Source organism: Mesoplodon mirus, assembly GCF_964341445.2.
Source record: "Mesoplodon mirus genome assembly, chromosome: 10".
Lineage (NCBI taxonomy): Eukaryota > Metazoa > Chordata > Mammalia > Artiodactyla > Ziphiidae > Mesoplodon > Mesoplodon mirus.
In genome coordinates, this window is record NC_138986.1 from 93506427 (window position 1) to 93530961 (window position 24535).

Here is a 24535-nt window from a genome sequence, read left to right on the forward strand (position 1 = left end):
GCCTTCTGAAGCTTTTCTTTAAAGAAGCACTTAGTCTATGCACAGGCATCTGTGACGGTGAACACAGTGGTGACAAACTTAGCTGCTCACTTCCCTTATAGACAGCAAATGCCACATGCACCTAGGCCTTTTGTACCCACAGGTCTGTGTAAAAAAGAAAAGTATGTTTAATCAGATGTGCAATGTACAGTTCTAAATTTTGTTTTTATTTTTAAGTGACTTTCTGAAAGGCTTTTCCTCTTCAGAGCTGGTAGACATCAGGCCAGAGTTCCTGGTAGTGGCTTAAATCTTGCCCCTGCATTCAAATCCCCTGGGAGCTGTGAAAATATCTTGATGCCTGGGTTGCATCCCAGACGGATGACATCAGAATCTCTAGGGGTTGGACTGAGGTATCCTTATTCTTTCACTATCCCTGTGTTATTCTAAAGTACAGCCAAGATTGAGAAACACTGCTTTAAGGCCAACTTTTATTTTCTGTGTTCAACCCAAATGCTCTTATTTCCAGTTTTCCTCACTAATCCCATGTAGTTTTAATGCCCCTGTTTTCTTGGCATATTCTCTGTGGAATGCTGCAGTTATTGACTGGAAAGAGTAGAACACGCTGATATTGGCCCTTTGGGGGAGTTACCTGGTGATAGATTTAGTCCACACTAATTTACTGTAATTATGGGATTTGGGAGCATGGGTGGTACCCGTGGAGGGGGTGGTGGGTGTGCATGCAACTGGGGAAGGGCTGTCCAGTTGTCTGTGTGTGTGTTTGGATGTGCTGGTGACCTAACTAGGATTGGAGCCAGCCCCTTGGTGGGGTTCGCAAGCTCTTTGGTGGGGACGGTGAGCAACTATTAAATGAAATGGCATTTTTTTTCAATCTCCTCTTCCTTTATTCTGTAAGGGCAGAGAGCAGTAGTAGTAGACAGCTTCTTCTAGCTCCAAAAGCAATATCACAGGCATATCATTTTTAAAATTAGGGAATACTTGTATTTCTGCTCTTTCTCCAGTATTATTTGTTCACTTTAGTATATGGCTTATTGAACAATCTGTGGTATGCTTTTAAAATGCTTCTTCTTAGGTTATTGCTGTAATTACTGTACTGTTCAGGGTCCTTGAATTAGCAGTAATACTCCGCAGTTCACGATGAGTTAAGGTACCTCTTAGGAAAGAATCAAGTATTATTCCTCCCTTTGACTAACATTTGCAGATGAAGTCTTAGCAATACTGTGGTATATTACTGAGAAACCCTATACCAGTTGGTGCAGAGATGTTTTCTATTGTATGATTCATAAATAACTATTTAATTAATAGAGTACTTAATATATATATGCACACAACTACATAATGCTTTAGTTAAAATTACACTAAAAACGTTGTGGCAGCATGGTCTTAATTCATATATTCTGCTTTTAATGCTGTGAACAATTTTACCAAGAATTCTCAGCTACGAAAATGAATTAATTAGGATGTTATCTTCCAGATAGTTCTGAAGTAAATGCTTTTTTCCCCCCAACTAGCTAAAATCTTCAATATTTACTGGAAGGTAGTAGATACTGACTTTTTGTGGCTTGACTATCATGGATTTATGTTTACCAGAAGGCATCTTATAAGCAAGTGGAAATGATGTGATTTTAACATCCATTCTGACATGTTTGAATAAGGAAAAGGGCAATGCCTAGAGCACCATGCTCGGTGTAAAACACCTGAATACACGAATGAGTGGTCATCATGCAAGTCTAGTACCCAGTAGGTGCTCAGTGATTAATTTAAGAATGAACATACATAAATGAATGAAAAAAGAACCAGCACAGGAAGAGGAGGTATTATTGATGGGGGGAAGGTTGCTGAGGACAAATTTTGGAGGTGGATAGCTTACTGGAAAGAGCATGGATTTGGGAATTAGAGGAATCTGGGTTGAATCTCAGTTCTGCCAACATTGGCTAAGTTCCTTTAGACAACTCACTTTCCTTCTATGAGTCTCACTTTCCTCCTCTGTAAAATGAGGAGGAGGAGGATAATGATGGGCAGTGGTGAGGTTTAATGGGGAATGCTTGGCCCCAAGCTTCTTGACACGTAGACAGAAAATAAATACTAGTTTTCTTCCTCGGCTTGATAGTCTGATGGGAATTGTCATTGATTCCTTAACAGCAGAACAACTTAAGTTTCTTGTTTTTTGTGTTTTGTTTTTTGACTTGAGAGTTTTATTGTTTAATTCTGTCTTGCAAAGAGCTGAATCTAGCTTTTTAGCAGGTTATTCTGGTGGGAAAGGAAAAAACAAAGGTTTAAGGGTGTGTGTAAGTTTTCTTTTTTCCAATAGTAAAATTGAATAATTGGCATCATTGCCATGCTTTCAGTTTGGTCCGGAAGCAAAAGTGGAAGCTCCTTGGTGTGCTCCAGGCCTGGAGGTCTGATTCTGTTAGGAGTAAGTAAACGCTTTAGAACACTCTGTAGGAATTAGCTGTTACCCTGTCTTATTAGTTTGGGAGTTACATTAATGGAACTGGACTTTCATTCTCTGCCCTGTCTCTGTATTGTTATTAAAAATTCTAATCTCGTTTCTATTCTTTTGTTCTCATTTCTCAATCATATAATTTTCAGTGTACTCCTTCCACAAGGAGCCCTGTGAGTTCTGTCTTTTCTGAAAACGTTATTTCTCCTTGAACATTGTAGGAGCACCCTGCAGGTCATCTACCACCCATTTTACCTCTGCGGTTTTTCCTAAGGCACAGTTAAGATCAGTTTTTAAGCAGTGATAGCATTCCATTGTGTCAGAACAGATGTAATTCAGGTCCTTTCCTGTCGTGAACCCAGAATTTTTTCTCAGCCCCACATGCACGTCTCTACGTGCCTCTTTGTTCCCTCTGCTCCAGCTCTACCTTCACACAGCCCTTGCCCACGCACCTGCCTCTGTGCCCTTCCTCCATGCTCCTTCCTTCTGCAAAAGACTCCCTGGGGAAAGCTCTGTGATCCCTTGACACTCATACCACATGAGGTCTTTCTGGCTTCTCCCTGGTCAGAACTGATTCCTTCAGGTTCCTGTAGCATCACAGGGACCTCAGTTGACAGTGATGCATTTTTGCCTGTGGTAGAGCTCGTTCTTGGCCTGCCTTTTTCTCATTCCCTGTTGGTAGGAGGCCTTGCCTTCTTTACCCTTTGAGTCCTCTCACCCCTTATTCTAGTGCCTTTACATTGTGGCACCCAACACATATCTGATGAATTAAATTGAATACAGTATAAGCTCTGTGAAATCCTCTGATCTGGCAAGGCAGGATATACTTAGTTTGGTTTATTTTCTCCCTGAAAAATGTGTGTTCATTTCATTTTTTTAATGGCAAAAGATTATGCTGCACTTTTGGTCAAGTTTATTTAATTTCCTAGACCACTGATTTTTACAATGAGTGATGGACGGATGAACTGTAATACTAAAGCTGTGCTGTACTGCTTTATAACCCAGCCTTGCAAGTTATGGAAACCAGAACTCCTGAGAGTGGACTTTATTTTCAGGAATATCACAATAGTAAAGAGCAGTGGAAAATGAGTTCTGCTTGGTTAGCAGTAAGGTGTCTGCAGAAAACTGACTTTGAGTTTTCCTTTTTACCAAAGAATAAATTTTAATCATAATTGACAGTGTAATAATTGACTATTTGAGCTCTCTCTGGTTATGCCTCTTTTATCAGAATTAAGACTATTTTTACTTTGTCTCCTTATACTAGGGAACAGACTCTACAGAATTAAGTATGTGACTTTTGGCCATATCCATATGTTCTTATAGAGTTGTCATTTGGGACTTTACTGGCAGATAGACTGTACTTAAAAAAAGAATGTTAGCTCTGAAAATGCATATGTCTCCAGACAGTGGCATGTGAATGACTCTTGGTCTTTGTAATAAGCCTATAATTAGTTCACATACTTAAGGCATATGATGAGCTATTATGTCATCCTTCAAATGTTTTATTCCACAGTGAAATGAAATTCAAAATTGGCCAATTACAGTTTTTTTTCTATTTCTGGATTGTCTGTCTGTCTAGGGCTGTTATTCATATTTTCAGATAGTCTTGTGAGTTGTTAAAGAAAAGAATAATTTATGTGATTCCATGATGAAATAATCTTTTCACCTCTGAGCTTTCCTAACCCTTTTCTTATAATGCTGTTATAATATCCATTTATCAGGGACCTCTGACCACCCACCGTGTGCCTGGCACTGTGTTGAGTGCTTAGGATATAGCGTAAGACTGATGTTTGGAGTTTACAGTCACAAAGAGAAGACAGTTAATGTGTAATAACAGGTCCTGTGGAGCCCATTTCAGAGGAATCTGATCTGATCTAAGCATCAGAGAAGGCATTTAAATTAAAATCTGAAGATTGAATAGTAGTCAGGATAGGTGAGTTTATAAGGGGTAGGAGAATGTTCTAGATAAAAACAAAACAAAACACAGAGGTGTGGAGGTAAATATAGTTAGAGGAGTGGTTTCTAAACTTGGGTGCACATTAGAATCACCTGAAGAGTTTGAAAAATGTCACTGCTTAGATCCCATTCTGAGAGACACTGTTGGATACTTGGAAAACCATTATTGAGGTATTTTCAGCAGGTGGGTGACACAGTCTGATTGTGGGAGGAGATCACTGGGCTTCAGCCTGAGACAGATTGCAGAGGGCTGAGGCTGGGTGGGCACAGACCCACTGAGAGGCACTGCCGTGAACTGGGCAACAGAGGGGAACAGCTCAGCATCAGCTGGGATGAAGAACAATGGTGAGAGTAAAAGTTGGTGTCTTAGACTTTTCAGGCTGTTATAACAAAAATACCACAGACTGGGTGGCTCATAAACAGCGGGCATTGATTTCTCACACTTCTGGAGGCTCAGAAGTCCCAAATTAAGGCACCAGCAGATTTGGTTTCTGGTGTGGGCTTGCTGCCTGGTTTATAGGCAGCACCTTCTTGCTGTGTCCTCACATGGTGGAAGGGCTGAGGGACCTCTCCGGGGCCTCTCTGTAAGGGCACTGATCCCACTCATGAGGGCTACACCCACATGACCTAATCACCTCCCAAAGGTCCCATTTCCTAAACCAGCACATTGGGGCTTAGGATTTCAACCTATGAATTTTGGAGGAGACATGAATATTCAAACCACAGCAGTTGGCAAACAGAAAAGAGAAAAGAGGCCAATTAGTTCTGAGAAAATCTGAAGTTAATATCACATAAACCAAATGAAGAGAGTAATTTGAGAATGAGGAAATGTATGAGGTGAGAGGTCAAGCAATGTGGAAACTGTTGACTGTCCATTTATTCAAGTGACCAGGAGGTCCTTTGTTCAGTCGCATCTTTGCCTAGAGAAGTAGAATATATATGAAAGACCCATCCACATTCAGTAGGCAATGAGTTCCTTGAATAATAATAGAAAAGTAACTGGTATAATGTGATCAGGAAACACTTAAAGGAAGAAAGAGCACGTGAGTGAGCCTTGAAGGACACGTAGAACTTCAGTAAATGGGAATACACAACGCAGGAAGAAAAGAACATCCTGTGGTGTGGGTGTGATGTGTCCAGGGCCAGAATATATGATTGCTTTTATCAAGTTCCGGCTTTATTTTCCAATAATGAGGAGACATTAAAAGTTATGCACTAGGACTGGTGTTAGTCCAGCAGCCAAGTATTGATTGCAGGAGAGGGGGAGAAGCTATACTGAGGGCAAGAAAGCCTGATAGGAGAAGATGGTAGATAAATGAGAAGAGCATGGCCTAGGATGCTGGAAGAGGGAATGAAAAGGGGCAAAGTGATGCATTTTGAAACAAAGATAATACAGCTTATCAAATAAGTGGCTGTAGGGAGAGAAGAAAAAGAGAGTGCTCAAAGTTGGATTCAACGTTTTGAAATTTGGTGGTTTGAAGAAAGAACTTTTTATTTAACAGTGATAACAGTGATACATGTATATGCTGTTTATTGATTTGGTTGATTATGAGGTCAAAAATATTTTGCATTTTGAGAGGGAAAGGAAACACGTATTTAAAGAACCAACATTGAAAAATGTCTTTTTGGTACCAGCAAGATCCATTGTCAGAGTCCTGGTGGAGTGACGTCTCCATGTGAAAGGGAGAGAGGATGTCTCGGATGTGAGTGCTGATTTCTGAGCCCTGCAGGGTCAGTGAGGGTCTTGGAGCAGAGTCCCCCCACCTGGGTCAACAGAATTTATGGGGACCCCCAGAACCTGGGGGACGATAAGTACATACGTCAAGGCTCTGGAAGGTACCAGTAGGAGGACTGGTGTGTTTTATGGCTCGTATTATAATCATCTGCCCTAGGGAGAAACATCATCTTTAGTCATCAGGACTGAAGATTAAAGGGGATTTTATGAATGTTTTGTGCATCCTAAGACTATGAGATTATGTCCTTGGAGAAGCCTGAGTTATTTGAAGATACATGTTTAGCAGTTATCTGGGGAAAGACTGAACTGTTACTGATTCTGAAGTAAATAAGAAGGGGGCATTGGAAGGCAGTATTGCCCATTATGGGCATAAATAAAATTATATTTTAAGTGATCTTAACAAAATTGCCTGAATTTTGTGGGTTTTTTCTTCCTTCTATTTCATCAAAAGCAGTTTCCTTAGTATCTGAGATTGTCAGCAAGGTTTTAGGGAAAAGAAATGATTATCTTCTTGCCCAATAAGTTTTTGATTGCTTCTTAATAAAGTCTAGATTTCACAGACTGGTTTTGATATGTCAGATGGAAACTAACAAATACAATAAAATCTTGAAACCAGAACCAATAGCCTATCTGAGGCAGGCTTTCAGAGATATCCTAGTCAGAGGAAGGCCTTATCTCCATAGATGCAGCTCGGACTTGGAGCATCCCTGTAGCAGTGTCCTGGCTGAGGTCTCTGTTTGATCTGAACAGGTGCATGTCAGTTAGACAGAAATGTGCTTGGCTCTGTATCAGGTAGATCAACGGCCACATCCAGGCAAAGCCTGCAATTGCAGACTCAGAAGTTGTTCAGCACCTAATAAGATAGATGTAATTTAGAGAGTGGGATTGAAGGTGGCAACATTGGAAGATGAATTAAAATAAGAGACTTTTTGCTCTGCTTGCTCAGGTGTGATACAGTAAACGTAACAATTCAGGTACATGTTCAGGGGTTGGAGGACTACAGGTAACTGAAATTTGGTTAAAAAAACACTTTTTTTTAAACATCTTTATTGGAGTATAACTGCTTTACAATGGTTAGTTTCTGCTGTATAACAAAGTGAATCAGTTATACATATACAGATAGATGTTCCCATATCTCTTCCCTCTTGCGTCTCTCCCTCCCACCCTCCCTATCCCACCCCTCTAGGTGGTCACAAAGCACCGAGCTGATCTCCCTGTGCTATGCGGCTGTTTCCCACTAGCTATCTGTTTTACATTTGGTAGTGTATATAAGTCAATGCCACTCTCTCACTTCGTCCCAGCTTACGCTTCCCCCTCCTCGTGTCCTCAAGTCTGTTCTCTATGTCTGCGTCTTTATTCCTGTCCTGCCCCTAGGTGCTTCAGAAGCAATTTTTTTTTTTAGATTCCATATATATGTTAGAATACGGTATTTGTTTTTCTCTTTTTGATTTACTTCACTCTGTATGACAGTCTCTAGGTCCATCCACCTCACTACAAATAACTCACTTTCGTTTCTTTTTATGGCTGAGTAGTATTCCATTGTATATATGTGCCACATCTTCTTTAACCATTCATCTGTCGATGGACACTTAGGTTGATTCCATGTCCTGGCTATTGTAAATAGAGCTGCAATGAACATTGTGGTACATGACTCTTTTTGAATTACCGCTTTCTCAGGGTATATGCCCAGTAGTGGGATTGCTGGGTCTTATGGTAGTTCTATTTTTAGTTTTATGAGGAACCTCCATACTGTCGTCCATAGTGGCTGTAACAATTTACGTTCCCACCAAGCGTGCAAGAGGGTACCCTTTTCTCCACATCCTCTCCAGCATTTGTTGTTTGTAGATTTTCTGATGATGCCCATTCTAACTGATGTGAAGTGATACCTCATTGTAGTTTTCCTTTGCATTTCTTTAGTATTTAGTGATGTTGAGCAACTTTTCATGTGCTTCTTGGCCATCTGTATGTCTTCTTTGGAGAAATGTCTTTTTAGGTCTTCTGCCCATTTTTGGATTGGGTTGTTTGTTTTTTTAATATTGAGCTGCATAAGCTGTTTATATATTTTGGAGATTAATCCTTTGTCCCTTGATTCGTTTGCAAATATTTTCTCCCATTCTGAGGGTTGTCTTTTGGTCTTGTTTATGGTTTCCTTTGCTGTGCAAAAGCTTTTAAGTTTCATTAGGTCCCATTTGTTTATTTTTGGTTTTATTTCCATTTCTCTAGGAGGTGGGTCAAAATGAATCTTGCTGTGATTTATGTCATAGAGTGTTCTGCCTGTGTTTTCCTCTAAGAGTTTTATGGTGTCTGTCCTTACACTGAGGTCTTTAATCCATTTTGAGTTTATTTTTATGTATGGTGTTAGGGAGTGTTCTAATTTCATTCTTTCACATGCACCTGTCCAATTTTCCCAGCACCACTTATTGAAGAGGCTGTCTTTTCTCCATTGTGTATTCTTGCCATCTTTATCAAAGATAAGGTGACCATATGTGCGTGGATTTATCTCTGGGCTTAATATCCTATTCCATTGATCTGTATTTCTGTTTCTGTGCAAGTACTGTACTGTCTTGATTACTGTAGCTTTGTAGTATAGTCTGAAGTCCAGGAGCCTGATTCCTCCAGCTCTGTTTTTCTTTCTCTAGATTGCTTTGGCTATTCGGGGTCTTTTGTGTTTCCATACAAGTTGTGAAATCTTTTGTTCTAGTTCTGTGAAAAATGCCATTGGTAGTTTGATAGGGATTGCATTGAATCTGTAGATTGCCTTGGGTAGTATAGTCATTTTAACAGTGTTGACTCTTCCAATCCAAGAACATGGTATATCTCTCCATCTGCTGGTATCATCTTTAATTCCTTTCATCAGTGTCTTATAGTTTTCTGCATACAGGTCTTTTGTCTCCTTAGGTAGGTTTATTCCTAGGTATTTTATTCTTTTTGTTGCAGTGGTAAATGTTATTTGTTCCTTAATTTCTCTTTCAGATTTTTCATCATTAGTATATAGAAATGCAAGAGATTTCTGTGTATTAATTTTGTACCCAGCTACTTTCCAAATTCTTTGATTTGCTCTAGTAGTTTTCTGGTAGCATCTTTAGGATTCTCTATGTATAGTATCATGTCATCTGCAAACAGTGACAGCTTTACTTCTTCTTTACCTATTCAGAATCCCTTAATTTCTTTTTCTTCTCTGATTGCTGTGGCTAAAACTTCCAAAACTATGTTGAATAATAGTGATGAGAGTGCACAACCTTGTCTTGTTCCTGATATTAGCGGAAATGATTTCGGTTTTCACCGTTGAGAGCGATGTTGGCTGTGGGTTTGTTATATATGGCCTTTATTTTGTTGAGATAAGTCCCCTCTATGCCTACTTTCTGGAGGGTTTTTATCATAAATGAGTGTTGAATTTTGTCAAAAGCTGTTTCTGCATCTATTGAGATGATCATATGGTTTTTCTCCTTCATTTTGTTAATATGGTTTATCACATTGATTCATTTGCATATATTGAAGAATCCTTGCATTCCTGGGATAAACCCCACTTGATCATGGTGTATGATCCTTTTAATGTGTTGTTGGATTCTCTTTGCTAGTATTTTGTTGAAGATTTTTGCATCTATATTCATCAGTGATATTGGCCTGTAGTTTTCTTTTTTTGTGGCATCTTTGTCTGATTTTGGTATCAGGGTGATGGTGGCCTCATAGAATGAGTGTGGCAGTATTCCTCCCTCTGCTATATTTTGGAAGACTTTGGGAAGGATAGGTGTTAGCTGTTGTTTAAATGTTTGATAGAATTCGCCTGTGAAGCCATCTGGTCCGGGGCTTTAGTTTGCTGAAAGATTTTTAATCACAGTGTCAATTTCAATGCTTGTGATTGGTCTGTTTATATTTTCTTTTTCTTCCTGGTTCAGTCTCAGAAGGTTCTGCTTTTCTAAGAATTTGTCCATTTCTTCCAGATTGTCCATTTTATTGGCATAGAGTTGCTTGTAGTAATCGCTCATGATCCTTTGTGTTTCTGCAGGGTCGGTTGTTACTGCTCCTTTTTCATTTCTAATTCTGTTGATTTCAGTCTTCTCCCTCTTTTTGTTGATGAGTCTGGCTAATGGTTTATCAATTTTGTTTATCTTCTCAAAGAACCAACTTTTAGTTTTATTGATCTTTGCTATCATTTCCTTCATTTCTTTTTTATTTATTTCTGCTCTGATCTTTATGGTTTCTTTCCTTCTGCTAACCTTTGGGGGTTTTTGTTCTTTTTTCTCCAACTGCTTTAGATGTAATGTTAGGTTGTTTATTTGAGTTGTTTCTTGTTTCTTGAGGTAGGATTGTATTGCTATAAACTTCCCTCTTAGAACTGCTTTTGCTGCATCCCATAGGTTTTGGGTTGTTATGTTTTCATTGTCATTTGTTTCTAGGTATTTTTTTAGTTTTTATTTGATTTCTTCAGTGATCTCTTGGTTATTTAGTAGTGTATCATTTAGCCTCTATGTGTTTGTATTTTTTACAGATTTTTTCCTGTAATTGATATCTAGTCTCAGAGTGTTGTGGTTGGAAAAGATACTTGATACAATTTCAATTTTCTTAAATTTACGGAGGCTTGATTTGTGATCCAAGATATGACCTAACCTGGAGAATGTTCCATGAGCACTTGAGAAGAAAGTGTAATATGCTGAAAAACACATATCTTTTTGAATACAGTACAGAGGATCTTCTAAAATAGCAAGAAATATCAACTTGTACATACTAAAGATGATATTTTCTCAGTACAGTGCTTGACTTTCAAGACTGGAAAAGGAGAAGAGGTTTACTTGGTGCCATTATGGGTTTATGGTATGATTAGAGAGGCAAGAGCTCTTGAGATAGTCACTTGTAAAGATACTACATGTGATGTATATAAATTTGTTTTAAGTTATATTTATTCATGTTTATTCATTCATTGATTAATTCATTAATTTATTTATTCCACAGAAACTTAATTTCTGGAGTGGTGATGAAAACAACAGAAGAAGTAGAATTTATATTCCTATGGAGTTGGGGGTGGGGGCAGACAATAGCAAGTAAAGCTATAAGCAAGAAAAATTCCGAGAGTGTTAAAAGCTGTGGAGATGCTAAACCAGGTTGAAGTGATGTCGTGTCTGGGGATGGTTCAGGGCTGCAGACTTAGACTGTGTTGCTAATGAGACCTCATGAGAAGGAGAGGCGATGGAGCTGACTCCTGAAGGAGCAGGGTCATCCAAGTGGCCCCGAGGCAGGAAGTGGCCTGTGTACTCAGTGAGCAGAAAGTGGATGGCATGGCTGGGGAGGAGAGTGAGGAATAGAGGGCGGGGGAGGAAGCCTGCGGCAGGGCAGGAGCACAGGTCATGTCGGGCTTGTTCCAGTGGGTAGCACTTTAAGGAGAGTGGAATCCTTTGGTAGGTATTGAGCAGGAGTTTTAAGCTTCTTGCACTGGCTGCTGTGTGGAGAACATGAGTGGGAGGAGAGGCAGGGCTGCTGGATAGAATCCAAGGCTGCGGTCCATAAGTCAGGTACCACTGTCTTTGGATAAGTCAGGAAGCAGACAGCTAGGCTCTATGAGGCTCTCCGATTACAAAAGAGAAAATTCTGTGGCAAAGGTGAATCCTGAAAAGGGAGCGGCATCCCAGCTGAACTCTGAAAGGTTCCACATGAATTAAACATGAACGTGTAGAGAGGAAGGAGAAAGGCCTTTCTAGGAGGTTGGAAGGCAGGGGTGGAGATGCCGTGAAGGGGGCACAGCCCACTCCCCTGCTCTCCTAAGAAGGCAGAACAAACATGAATTGATCTAAGGTCATGTTCCTGACACTGGAATCACTTGGGGAGTTTTAAAAAAAATATTAATATCTGGTCCCCAGCCCTGGAGATTCTGATGTACTTGGCATGGGGTGTGGTCTAGTATGCACGTCACTGTAATGTGCAGCAAGATTGAAAAACACTGCTGTAAGATAGTTCAGTGTAGCTTCTTAGACCCAGGCAGGAGGCTTTGAGCCTGGGAAAAAACTAACGAAGCGGGCTGAGTGCATGATTTAGGAGCACAGCAAAGCAGTGCTTTTGAAGCTTTCTCAATTATGGGACTCCTCTGAGATGTTCATGTAAAACCCAGGTTCCTAGAGTCCTCCCATGGAAACTCTGATTGCCGTACCTAGGAAGGCCTGTGTTTAGTGTGTTCCCTTTATGGTTGTGGAAACACTGAACTGGGTAACAGATCTCAGTGCTTTTGTTTTCTGATAAAGAGAGCGAAGAGGACACATCTGGTGGAAATGAATGTCAATTTCAGTTGTCTAGCAGGAAGGCTAGGGGACCAAGCCAGCTTCAAGGTGCCATCTCAGCAGTGTACCCTGTGAGCAGGGGGAGCCCTGAGGCCAAGAGCTGAAGTCAAAGCAGTGCTTTCAGCGGTTTGGTGGAAGACAAATTCAGGCAAATTCTCTTGGAAGAGGCTTGGTCAAGGAGAGATTGAAGGTATGTGGGATCTCAGCAGGAAAGGTAACAAACAAGGGCGAGATGGCAGAGAGCTGTGTGGTTTGGCTTCCACACTATTAGGAGGCCAGTGAATGTGGTGTATTGCTGACTTCAGTCATTTTATTGTTTTTCCCAGTTCCCCGTGGTGTTCATAGCACCCACCCACTGATGAGTGGAAGTTATGCCAGTAGAATCATCAGTTCCCTTGACAGTGAGTTGTCTTTTCATAGTTTTCATGTTATTCTCTGGGGCTGTGATACTGGCATCAGTAGAAGTATCCACCATCTCTCAGCCTCACACTTCCCATTTGTTAGGAATTAGGACAATACATATTCCCTATACTGCACGTCTCTGACCCCTAAATGATTGCATCCAAAGAGAAGGCACTTCTTATCAGCTCCTAATTTTATCCCAGTCATTCTTTTTCTTTGGAGAAATTCTCTTGTTCATTTAATCAGCCCCTTTTTATTCACTAGCTGTCAGTTACAAAGTGAAGATTACAGAGAGGGATAAGGTCTGAGCCCTGCTCAGTCTATTGGGAACAAAATCATATCACTTATTGTACCCAGTGAGACTCTGTGGTCCAGAGATTGATACTGATGTTCAGAGGAGAGAGAAAGTGATTTTTTTTCCTTAAAGAACTAGGACTCTTAAATGTCTTTTTGGAGGAAGTTGCTGACCTTGAAGGATGGGTAGGATTTAGAAAGCTATGGATACTAGAGTATTTCAGGCAAGAAGGAACAGTGTAAGTTAGGGACACAAGAATCTACTACTGGCAAATGGTTTAATTTGACTAGGGCATGTGGAGCATGAAGAAGTATTCTGGAAAATAAGATGAAAAAAAGGTTGGAGCCTGTTAAGAAGAGGTGTGACAGCCAGTGGGAAACATACTTTATTCTATAGGCAGTAAGGGGCCTTTGGAATTTTTCCAGCAGGAGAATAGAAGAGAAAAACCAACATTTATTGGGTGTGTGCCCTGCACGTGCCAAGCAGTATTCTTTCCGAAAGTGATTCCTCTAGGTGACCTGAGGGATAATATTATTCAGGCAATGTAATTGGGCTGCGTGTTTAGAATCGTTTGGGGAGGGAAGAGATTGGAGATGGGAACATCATTGTCACAGCCCACGTCTGGCATGTAATTATTTTGGCATAGAAATAAAGAGGTGATATAAAAAGATTTTTATTTACTGAATAATATTTATAGAACTCTTACTCAGTATTCCAGGCTCTGGGCTATGGCAGTAAACCAGGCAGTCCAAGACTCCTATAGAGCCCACATTCTTGTGGGTGAGACAGATTTTACCAGCAGGAAATGATCAGGCAGTGACAAGGAGATTCAGAGAATTAAAACGGGGAGATGTGACAGAGGCTGATCTGGTGACATCTTTAGATTGAGTGGTCGGGGAAGGCCTCCCTGAAGAAGTGACTTTAAACAGACACTTGAATGATAAGGAGGAACCAGCCTTGAGAAAATTAGGAATGGGTTGTGGGGAGAGCAACCAAGGCAGAGCGAATGTTTAGCACAAAGGCCCTACAAGGGGAACCAGCTTAGGGATTCCGAGGAGCAGAAGGGTGCGGCAGGGTCGTGTTATTTGTCAGTGGAGTGTAAAGGGGGGGTCAAGGAAGAAGACCGAGTTGACTCTTGGGGTTCAAACATTGGAGTCTGGAACGTCGTAGCATTGTTCAGAAGCTGGACCAAGTGTAGGTGAAGGTGACGATTTGTTTTGGACATTTGTGGTTTAATGTTGAGAGGGCAAGTCACATCAAGATATACCTAGGGGCTTGACCTTGGGAGAGGAGTAGGATTAGAGATAGAGATTTGAGACTCATCTGCCCAAAGGAATTCTTTGAGGCTGTAGGAAAGATGGGGATGTCCAGGAAGTTAGAGGGGGAAAGCCAAAGGCACAGCCATGAGGATGGCTTACTTTGGGAACTAGAGGATGACTTGGGAGAAAGAGTATGGGGATAACCAGGAAAGTCCAGAGTTTGAGCATCCGAAGGCAGGAGGAATCATACTGTCATATAGTCCTGAACCATCCAGGCACACAAGTATACTGTTTTGCTTTGTGAATCTCATGCAATGAAGACAGTCCAGCTAAGACAATTATTTCATTAGTTTATAATTTCATGCATTTGATATTACTGCCTGTCTTGGTGTATTCAAATTTAGAATTTTAATGCAGGCTTCGAGAGAGGAATTAAACAAAACTGCAGCCTTTTCTTGGTCAGAATTTCTTAAACATGCTTTGTCATATGCTAAAATATATCCTTCCAGAGGTAGAAGTCAAACAATTCCTTTAAACTGAAAATTGTCTATTAGAAGATGAATTCATTTTAAAATAACTTTTCCAAATTGGCCTCCAGGTAATGTAAACATTACTTTTAAGTTGTTCAATGTACAAGTGAGTGATTATTATTAAACTTAGAGATTGGTTCAAGATGGCGGAGTACAAGGATGTGCGCTCACTCCCTCTTGCAAGAGCACCCGCATCACAACTAACTGCTGAACAATCATCGACCGTAAGACACTGGAACACCAGAAAAGACACCCCGCATCCAAAGACAAAGGAGAAGCTGCAGTGACACGGTAGGAGGGGCGCAATCACAATAAAATCAAATCTGATAACCACTGGGTGGGTGACTCACAAACTGGAGAACACTTATACCACAGAAGTCCACCCACTGGAGTGAAGGTTCTGAACCCCACGTCAGGCTTCCCAACATGGGGGTCCAGCAGCGGGAGGAGGAATTCCCAGAGATACAGACTTTGAAGGCTAGTGGGATTTGATTGCAGAACTACGACAGGACTGGGGGAAACAGAGACTCCATTCTTGGAGGGCACACACAAAGTAGTGTGCGCATCAAGACCCAGGGGGAAGGAGCAGTGACCCCATAGGAGACTGAAGCAGACCTACCTGCTAGTGTTGGAGGGTCTCCTACAGAGGTGGGGCATGGCTGTGTCTCACCGTGAGGACAAAGACACTGGCAGCAGAAGTACTGGAATGTATTCCTTGGCGTGAGCCCTCCTCCTCCAGTCTGCCACTAGCCCCACCAAAGAGCCTGTAGGCTCCAGTGCAGGGTTGCCTCAGGCCAGACAACCAACAGGGAGGGAACTCAGCCCCACCCATCAGCAGACAAGTGGATTAAAGTTTTACTGAGCTCTGCCTACCAGAGCAACACCCAGCTCTACCCACCACCAGTCCCTCCCATCAGGAAGCTTGCACAAGCCTCTTAGATAGCCTCATCCACCAGAGGGCAGACAGCAGAAGCAAGAGCTACAATCCTGCAGACTGTTGAATGAAAATCACATTCACAGAAAGATAGACAAGATGAAAAGGCAGAGGACTATGTACCAGATGAAGGAACAAGAAAAAACCCCAGAAAAATGACTGAATGAAGTGGAGGTAGGCAACCTTCCAGAAAAAGAATTCAGAGTAATGATAATGAAGATGATTCAGGACCTCAGAAAAAGAATGGAGGCAAAGATCTAGAAGATGCAAGAAATGTTTAACAAAGACCTAGAAGAATTAAAGAACAAACAGAGATGAATAATACAATAACTGAAATGGAAAATACACTAGAAGGAATCAATAGCAGAATAACTGAGACAGAGGAATGAATAAGTGACTTGGAAGACAGAATGGTGGAAATCACTGCTGAATAAAGAAAAAAGAATGAAAAGAAATGAAGACAGCTTAAGAGACCTCTGGGACAACATTAAATGTACCAACATTTGCATTTTAGGGGTCCCAGAAGGAGAAGAGAGAGAGAAAGGAACTGAGAAAATATTTGAAGAGATTATAGTCGAAAACTTCCCTAACATGGGAAAGGAAATAGCCACCTAAGGCCAGGAAGTGCAGAGAGTCCCCTACAGGATAAACCCAAGGAGAAACACGCCAAGACACATAGTAATCAAATTGACAAAAATTAAAGACAAAGAAAAATTATTAAAAACAACAAGGGAAAAATGACAAATAATATATAAGGGATCTCCCATAAGGTTAACAGCTGATTTCTCAGCAGAAACTCTACAAGCCAGAAGGGAGTGGCACGATATATTTAAAGTGATGAAAGGGAAGAACCTACAACCAAGATTACTCTACCTAGCAAGGATCTCATTCAGATTCGCTAGAGGAATCAAACGCTTTACAGACAAGCAAAAGCTAAAAGAATTCAGCACCACCAAAACAACTCTACAACAAATGCTAAAGGAACTTCTCTAAGTGGGAAACAAAAGGGAAGAAAAGGACCTAAAGCAAACCCAAAACATTTAAGAAAATGGTAATAGGAACATACATATCGATACTTACCTTAAATGTGAGTGGATTATATGCTCCAACCAAAAGACATAGGCTCGCTAAATGGATACAAAAGCAAGACCCGTATGTGTGCTGTCTACAAGAGACCCACTTCAGACGTAGGGACACATACAGACTAAAAGTGAGGGGATGGAAAAAGATATTCCATGCAAATGGAAATCAAAAGAAAGCTGGAGTAGCAATACTCATATCAGATAAAGTAGACTTTAAAATAAAGAATGTTATAAGAGACAAGGAAGGATACTACATAATGATCAAGGGATCAATCCAAGAAGAAGATATAACAATTATAAATATATATGCACCCAACATAGGAGCACTTCCATACATAAGGCAAATGCTAACAGCTATAAAATAGGAAATCGTCAGTAATACAATAATAGTGAGGGACTTTAACACCACACTTACACCAATGGACAGATCATCCAGACAAAAAATTAATCAGGAAACACAAGCTTTACATGACACAATAGACCAGATAGATTTAATTGATATTTATAGGGCACTCCATCCAAAAACAGCAGATTACACTTTCTTCTCAAGTGCACATGGAACATTCTCCAGCATAGATCACATCTTGGGTCACACATATCAAGCCTCGGTAAATTTAAGAAAATTGAGAGAAAAGTCCTCCTGCCTGACTGGTTCTGAGCTGGGATGTCTGTATTTTCCTGCCTTTGGACTCAAACTGAACTGAAACCTTGGCTCTTCTTGGGTCTGGAACCTGCTGAATTTCAGACGGGAACTCACACCATCAGCTCTCCTGGGGCTCCAGCTTGCTGACTCTAGATCTAGGAATTTCTCAGTTTCCATAATCATGTGAGCCAATTCCTCATAATAAATTTACTTCTTTGTCTCTCTTTCTACCCTATTGGTTCTGTTTCTCTGGATTGTCCTGACTTACACACGTGCAGAAGGTAGAACCAACATAATGTGGCATTGCAGTGTGTGTGTAGGATAGGAAAAAGAGGGGGTGAGGCTGGTCCCTCTCCCCAGGCCTGGTGACTGGAGGTAGTCCTGCTGTCAGCTGACATAGATAGTACGTAGGAGAAACATAAATTGTGTTGTTTGTGTGTGCAGAGTGTGAAGATGACTTGTTCAGTTTTATAAACAGAGTTCATGGGGTTTGCAGGGTGTACAGATGCATTTTAAACAGCTGGTTCTTTTATAAATGAAGTAGGAACTGTGGAAATGGATGAGAAAAGGCATGAAAATTGATGTGGGTGTGAATATTTTGGGGGGGCAGCAGAATATATATTTACTGTTCAAGGGTGAGCATTTCTAGGGCAGGATGTCTGGCAAGAGGGCACTGGCTTTGTTTTGTTAAGTATGCTTGCGATCCACTCTGAAATGGTAAGTGGATTAAAGTGGAAGTTAACAACTGCAAGAAAATGGACGAGTTAAGGGTCCAGTAAAGTGGAATAGAAGGTCTGTGGGATCCAGTGTATGGCAGAGACTATAGAATATTTTAGGCAGAATCTGTAGTTTTAATTGCTATCTTATTTCATGTACTTTTGTATATGGTTTCACACTTCAGCATAATTTAGATTCTTGATGTCTATAATCATTTAACAATAATAGATAATATTTGCATTTCATATGTACTGGACTGTGCTTGATCAGTTTGTGTGTGTGTAGTTTATTATCTCTTTTAAATCTAATAACACACGTGTTAATTAGATCATATCCAGTGACTTGGAGGGAAATTACAGTCCTCAGTCCCTTCAGCCCAATAAGAAGTTAAAAAAGAAGCATCATTTGACTTCTGCTTTACCTTAATCCCTCCTGGAACGACAGGAATTACAAAAAGTTGCAGGAGCATGGCTTCATTTTCTCTCCTCTCCTTTGGCTATGATGCTTTGTTAGCCATGCTTTGCGATTTATGTTGAGAAAGGTCATCCAAGCAAATGAGTGAAATCTGATTGTGGTTATGTAAGATTCATTTAAAGAGACAGGGATCCTTTTCTGTTTCCATGCTCTGTGTTACCCAAATAAGGGTGGATATTTAAAAATCTTGTTTTATGAATAAATATTTCATTTATGACTATTGCAAGATTATAACCTGTTAATATATTCAGTATCACTGAAAATGGTTAATCCTCTCTAGGAAAGCTTTTTCCCCATTTGTCTTTTCCATTTTATAAGAATATATACAATAGGAACATTTGCCCACTATTATTTACTTTATTTAGTAGTCAGTGAGCGGTTTCCGCCCTGAAAGTGTTGGTTTCCAGTGCTAATGCTGTTTGCATTCTACACAGGTTCATCACTGAGGACAAATAGAAGAGGAAATTAATTGGTTATTGGTTACCAGAAGTAGTAGATACTATAAAAAGTAAATTATTGGCTTTTTGTTACGTGCTGTAGAACATTCAGTTATTATTGGAATAACCATATTTCTGTCTTTCTATCTGTTCTGTTTGATTTCTCTTATCCGTGTATGTAATTGTCGCGGGTTGGTGTAAGATCGTGGCGCGCCGTGAATATCGAGGGATGAGAGGGGGTCTGTCTCAGCCAGCAGCAGATTGTCGCCCTAAGCATTTCCCCTGATAAGGTGTCTTCTACAGATGAAAACATTACTCAGTGAGGGGACCACAAAGATGACAAGAGACAGGACTTCTGCCATTCAGGAGCCCAGAAACAAGTGGATAACATATAGAAATCGATGGGGGCTTCCCTGGTGGCACAGTGGTTAAGAATCCGCCTGCCAATGCAGGGGACACGGGTTCGAGCCCTGGTCCGAGAAGATCCCACATGCCGCAGAGCAACTAAGCCCGTACGCCACAACTACTAAGCCTGCGCTCTAGAGCCTGTGAGCCACAACTGCTGAGCCTGCGCACCACAACTACTGAAGCCCGCGTGCCCAGAGCCCGTGCTCCACAACAAGAGAAGCCACCGCAATGAGAAGCCTGCACACCGCAATGAAGAGTAGCCCCTGCTCACCACAACTAGAGAAAGCCCGTGTGCAGCAACGAAGGAAGACCCGATGCAGCCAAAAATAAGTAAATAAATAAATTTATTAAAAAAAAAAGAAATTGATGAATGCCATAGTGGAAATGTACAGAAGCTGTTTCCAGGTATGGAAACACACAGGCCTCTTTGCCGTGGTTGGAAGGCCTTGAAACAGAAGGCTTGGTTTTCCTTGCTCACTGTGTGGCTTTTCTCAGGCCTCTTCATCAAGTTGAGCCTGTGTTTATGTCCTTATTGGTAAATTAGGGATAACAGCATACTTTCCAGGGTTCCTCTGAACAATTGAATTATTCCCTGGAGCTACTTTGTAAAGTGAAATGTGAATATCGATTCCTTTCTTCGATTTGGTAGCATGACTTTAGTAATTGTCATCCTCAGCGTATGGCCTTATCACTCTTCTCTGAGGACACAGAAACAAACCAGAGAGGAAGAATCGTACTTGGTTTTGTGTATTCCTATCACCAGAGCCCATGCGTGATTAGAACTACTCCCTTCAAATTTGCACCTGTGAGCACCTGGAGATGAGATGGCATGATGATTACTTGCCCAAAGGCACCTCAGTAAGGAGTGAGTGAGAAGCAGAAACAAGAAAGTAGCTTTTGCTTCCCAACTTAGTTGTTGGGAGAATTCATTTCATGAGTCTTCCCTGAAATCATCACCTGTGAAGTTCAGCTTACTTTGCTGGAAAATTGAGTAGGTTAATAAAATATTTAAACTTATGTTCACTTTCTGAGTGGAGGACCTTTTTGAATTTTGTGAAAGAAATATGTAATCTACCTGAATAATGACCGTAGTACCCCCTGTTTTACTTGTGTGAAGAGTGAGATGAATGTCTTGAGAAGTTATTTCAAATGTTTTTCCTTGCTCCTAAGAAAAAGAAAGTGTCTGTTGGCTTAAAATGAACATGTTGTCTGCCTGTTTTAATATAGAAATAGCCACGTGTCGTTAAACATGTTGCTGACAGCCCACTGCTCTGGGTACCACCACATTTGGGAATTTGCTGCATCACCTCCCTAACTTGGAGTACAGATACTGTAGTGATAATTCCCAAGCACATATTTGCACATTTGTAGTGGTCATAGTAGACACTTGTTAAATGAATGCACGCTAAATTAAAGCTTAATCCTCTGATTCTGCCTCATCAGCTTCTCATTTTACTGAAGGAAAACAGAGCAGTAAATTAGATAGATCTCCAGTCTATGCTGGGTAGGGAGAGGGTGCTGCTTTTGCCACTGTTCTTATGTCCTGTTCAACCAGTGTCCCCCGTCTCCAACATAAGAAATTTTTTAAAAAGACTGTTGGGTGAGATCTCCTTTAACTTCCTATGTGCCAGGGGTATTTTTACATCCCTGTACATTCTTATCCTATTTCCTTCAGCCTGGGAGGGGGAAAAACTCCTTCCTCATCAGTAAGTGCAACCCACCCACTGGTCCTCGACTCAGTCTCCTTCCGCCTGCTCCTGAGTCACGCCCCACCTCTTTTCTCTCCTGCCTCCAGCTTTTGCTTCTCCAGCGTTTCTCTTCATAGTCTATATTTGCTCATGTTTCTCCCCGTGTGTCCGGCCATGTTTGCCTGCAGTTACTCTCTGTGTTAAACTGTCCCGATCCAGGTCCTCAGAAGGCTTCGCCACTCTTGACTGTCTTTGTGACTTGCCCCATCACTCTCCAGTCTGCTCACTGTGGCTTCTGCCCACCACCCCGACTGACCGAAGCTGCTCTGGACTTGATCGCTGGTGATTTTCTAGCCGGTAATTCCGACATGTATTTTTAGCTCTGTATTTTATTGGACTGCCCTCCTGCGTGTAATGCTCCTTGAAACTATTCCCTGGCCTTTCATGACACTGTTGTTTTTATTCTGCTTGTACCTCTTTAACTGTTCCTTCTCTGTCTCCCTGATGATTGTCTTTTCTCTACTCAGCCCTCAGATTGATGCTTCTCAGGGTCCCTCTTGGAGCCTCTGCTCTGGGCACTGCGCATCCTCTCCTGAGTGATCATTACCATTTTCATCCTTCCACATCCCACCTGCACACTGATGACTCCTAAAATGTAGTTTCAGTCTAGACCTCTTCCCCATCCTTCGGCTCATGTGGCCAATTTCCAGGTGAATATCTTCACCTAGATTTCCTCTGGTTGCTTCCAAGTTTACGTGACCAAGACTAGCTTCTTTTTGTTTCTCCTAAGCCATTTTTCTGTTTGTGTTTTTACTGATCAGTTGGTAGCACCGTCGTCCACCCGGTCACCTAATTCAGAATCACGGGATGCATTTATTCCTACTCTACTCTAATGCCTGTCAGTCAGCTGGCTTCCTTTTGTGTTTCCTTTCCAGTCTTCCACTGTAACTGCTTGTTTCATGTCTCTCATCACTTGGTATCAGGACTCATAGGAATGACTCTGAACTGATCTTCCAGTGTCTCATTGGGTCCTTCTCCAGTGTGCCATTCACAAAGCCCACAGAGTGATCTGTGAAATGAAAATACGACCATTTTCACTTTCCTACGTAGGAAAGTCGTTTACTGTCCTATTCCTGCTTCCACTGCTGACATCAGTATTTCTCAAACGTGGTTGCATAGGTATATGCATGTGTTGTAGAACATTCAGTGAGACTTTTGTGTGTACGTTTTACTGATAATCATTTTACAAACAACAGCCTTTTTTGTGTTTACGATGGCACCTCTGTCACAGAATGACCTAAAGTTACTAAGTTAAGCCTGAACTGCAGTATGTCTCAGCTGATGTCAGAAAATTCTGGTGGTTATATATATAGTTTCAAGGATCTGTGACATATGCACACACACACACACACACACACACACGTATATATACACATAGATATAAATAGATATACTTGAATAATTATAAATAAGTACACATACCTATATACATTGTATATTTATTTTTGTATATTAGGTATATGTATGGGTATATAGATAATTTTTCCAACTTAACTCACTCTACACTCTACGTATAAATCCTGAGGTCCTTCATATCTCTTCTAAGATCTTTTGTGACCGGCCTCTACGTATTTCTCCAACTTAATATCGTGCCGTATATTTTCTGTAAAAGGAACATGAAACTACTGGTGGGGCCTTATATATACAGTGCTTTCCTTTTCCTTCTTAGGTTGTGCTTTTGTGCGTACCCTTTGGTAGATGGAATTCTCTTCTCTTCCTCCATTCCCCCAACTTTTTAACTTGGAATTCTTGCTTATGTGTTATAAATTAGTTCTACCATCACTTCTTCCAGGAGGCACTGATCTAACTGGGGTGGGCTGTGCAGTGTTCCTCCTGCTTTCATAGTGCCCTGAGCATATCTCTATCTTACATACACCTGTTGTTTTGCAGGTACCTGTTGGAATCTATACCAGACAGTGACCTCCTTCAGGTTTCGTGGTCTCTCCTCTGTATCTTTCAAGCATGGCCTTGACTGGGAGATAGTGACTTGACAAAACATGGGTGAATCATCCGTGCTTTCTACCAGATAAAGACCTTGTCTGCAGTCAGTCTAAGCAATTTCATTCACAGTTTCTCCTCTATCAGTTTTTATACTACTGCTTTTCAAATGTTTAATACATATTTCATGCTTCATTTAGTATTTTAAGTTAGAAAAATCAATGTCTAGTTTTTATATGAAGAAATGTTAGGGACTTCCCTGGTGGCCCAATGGTTAAGACTGTGCTTCCAAAGCAGGGGACGCAGGTTTGATCCCTGGTCAGGGAACTAAGATCCCACATGCTGTGTGGTGCAGCAAAAAAAAAAAAAAAAAAAAAATTAGATACAGAAGGATAACACTTCTGTTGCTTTCTATTTCAGGAGGTTCATCTTCCCAGCTGCAAGCTCAGGAACCTAGAAGTTCTGAAAACACTTCGACTCCGCTGGAGGATTCTGGGTGCATTTTATCAAATGATCAGAGAACTGAACCTTCAGAAATGACCGAGCATTCTGGGGAGAGCTGCATCTCCACCCCCTTCCCACCACTGTCCATTGTGGACAGACCTTGTGCTCCTCTGGAAAAGCCTCTGTCTTCCCACATGGGGTTCTTGCAACATCTGCTTGGACTGAAGACCTTGACGGAGTCAGAGAGTCTGAAAACAGACTTACGCCACTTTGAAAACGCCTCTTCCACAGTATCCGATTCCGTTTTTCAGTTGCTGGATGGCTTGATCGCTTTTTACCGAGAACCCAGACTTCCTTGTTCAAGCTTTTGGATCGAAGCTGTGGATACTTTAGCTAGACTGATGAGTGATTGTAACTTATCTAATCATATTCTTAAAAAGTGTTCCAAGAAGTTGGAAGAATTTGAGAAGACCCTGCTACAGGTTATTTTAAGGAGCAGCCATATCAATCGGGTAAGTAATACATCTTTTCTGTGTATGAAATACCATGTCAGTAGTTTGGGTGAGCACGCCCACTGGGTAATGCCTGTTGTGGTCCCTTGGCCTCGTGGCTCAGTCACCAGTTGGACCTTGTTTTTCAGCCATCTGGAGTTCTGACCCAGCAACATCTGCTTGGGTCCTCATGACCCATCTGTGGCCTCTGATGCCACAGCTTTGTTCTCTCCATAGGTGCCTATGCTTTCAAGCTTATGCTTCTCCACTTTGAGTTACCTTCCCTGTTTTTTTATTGGTATCTTTGGATACTTCTCTTTTTTTTAATTAATTATT

At 41.1% G+C, this 24535-nt stretch overlaps 1 protein-coding gene across 1 annotated transcript in view; it reads left to right on the forward strand.

The window, feature by feature from the left end:
- The window catches only part of MEI4 (meiotic double-stranded break formation protein 4), a gene marked incomplete at its 3' end in the record, with an annotated part of 189583 nt that overhangs the window by 16466 nt on the left and 148582 nt on the right, over positions 1-24535 (forward strand). Inside the window, exon 2 of the mRNA XM_082634364.1 lies at positions 23685-24220. Within this exon, the coding sequence (XP_082490490.1) occupies positions 23685-24220 (536 nt within the window). The remainder of the gene's footprint in view (positions 1-23684; positions 24221-24535) is intronic.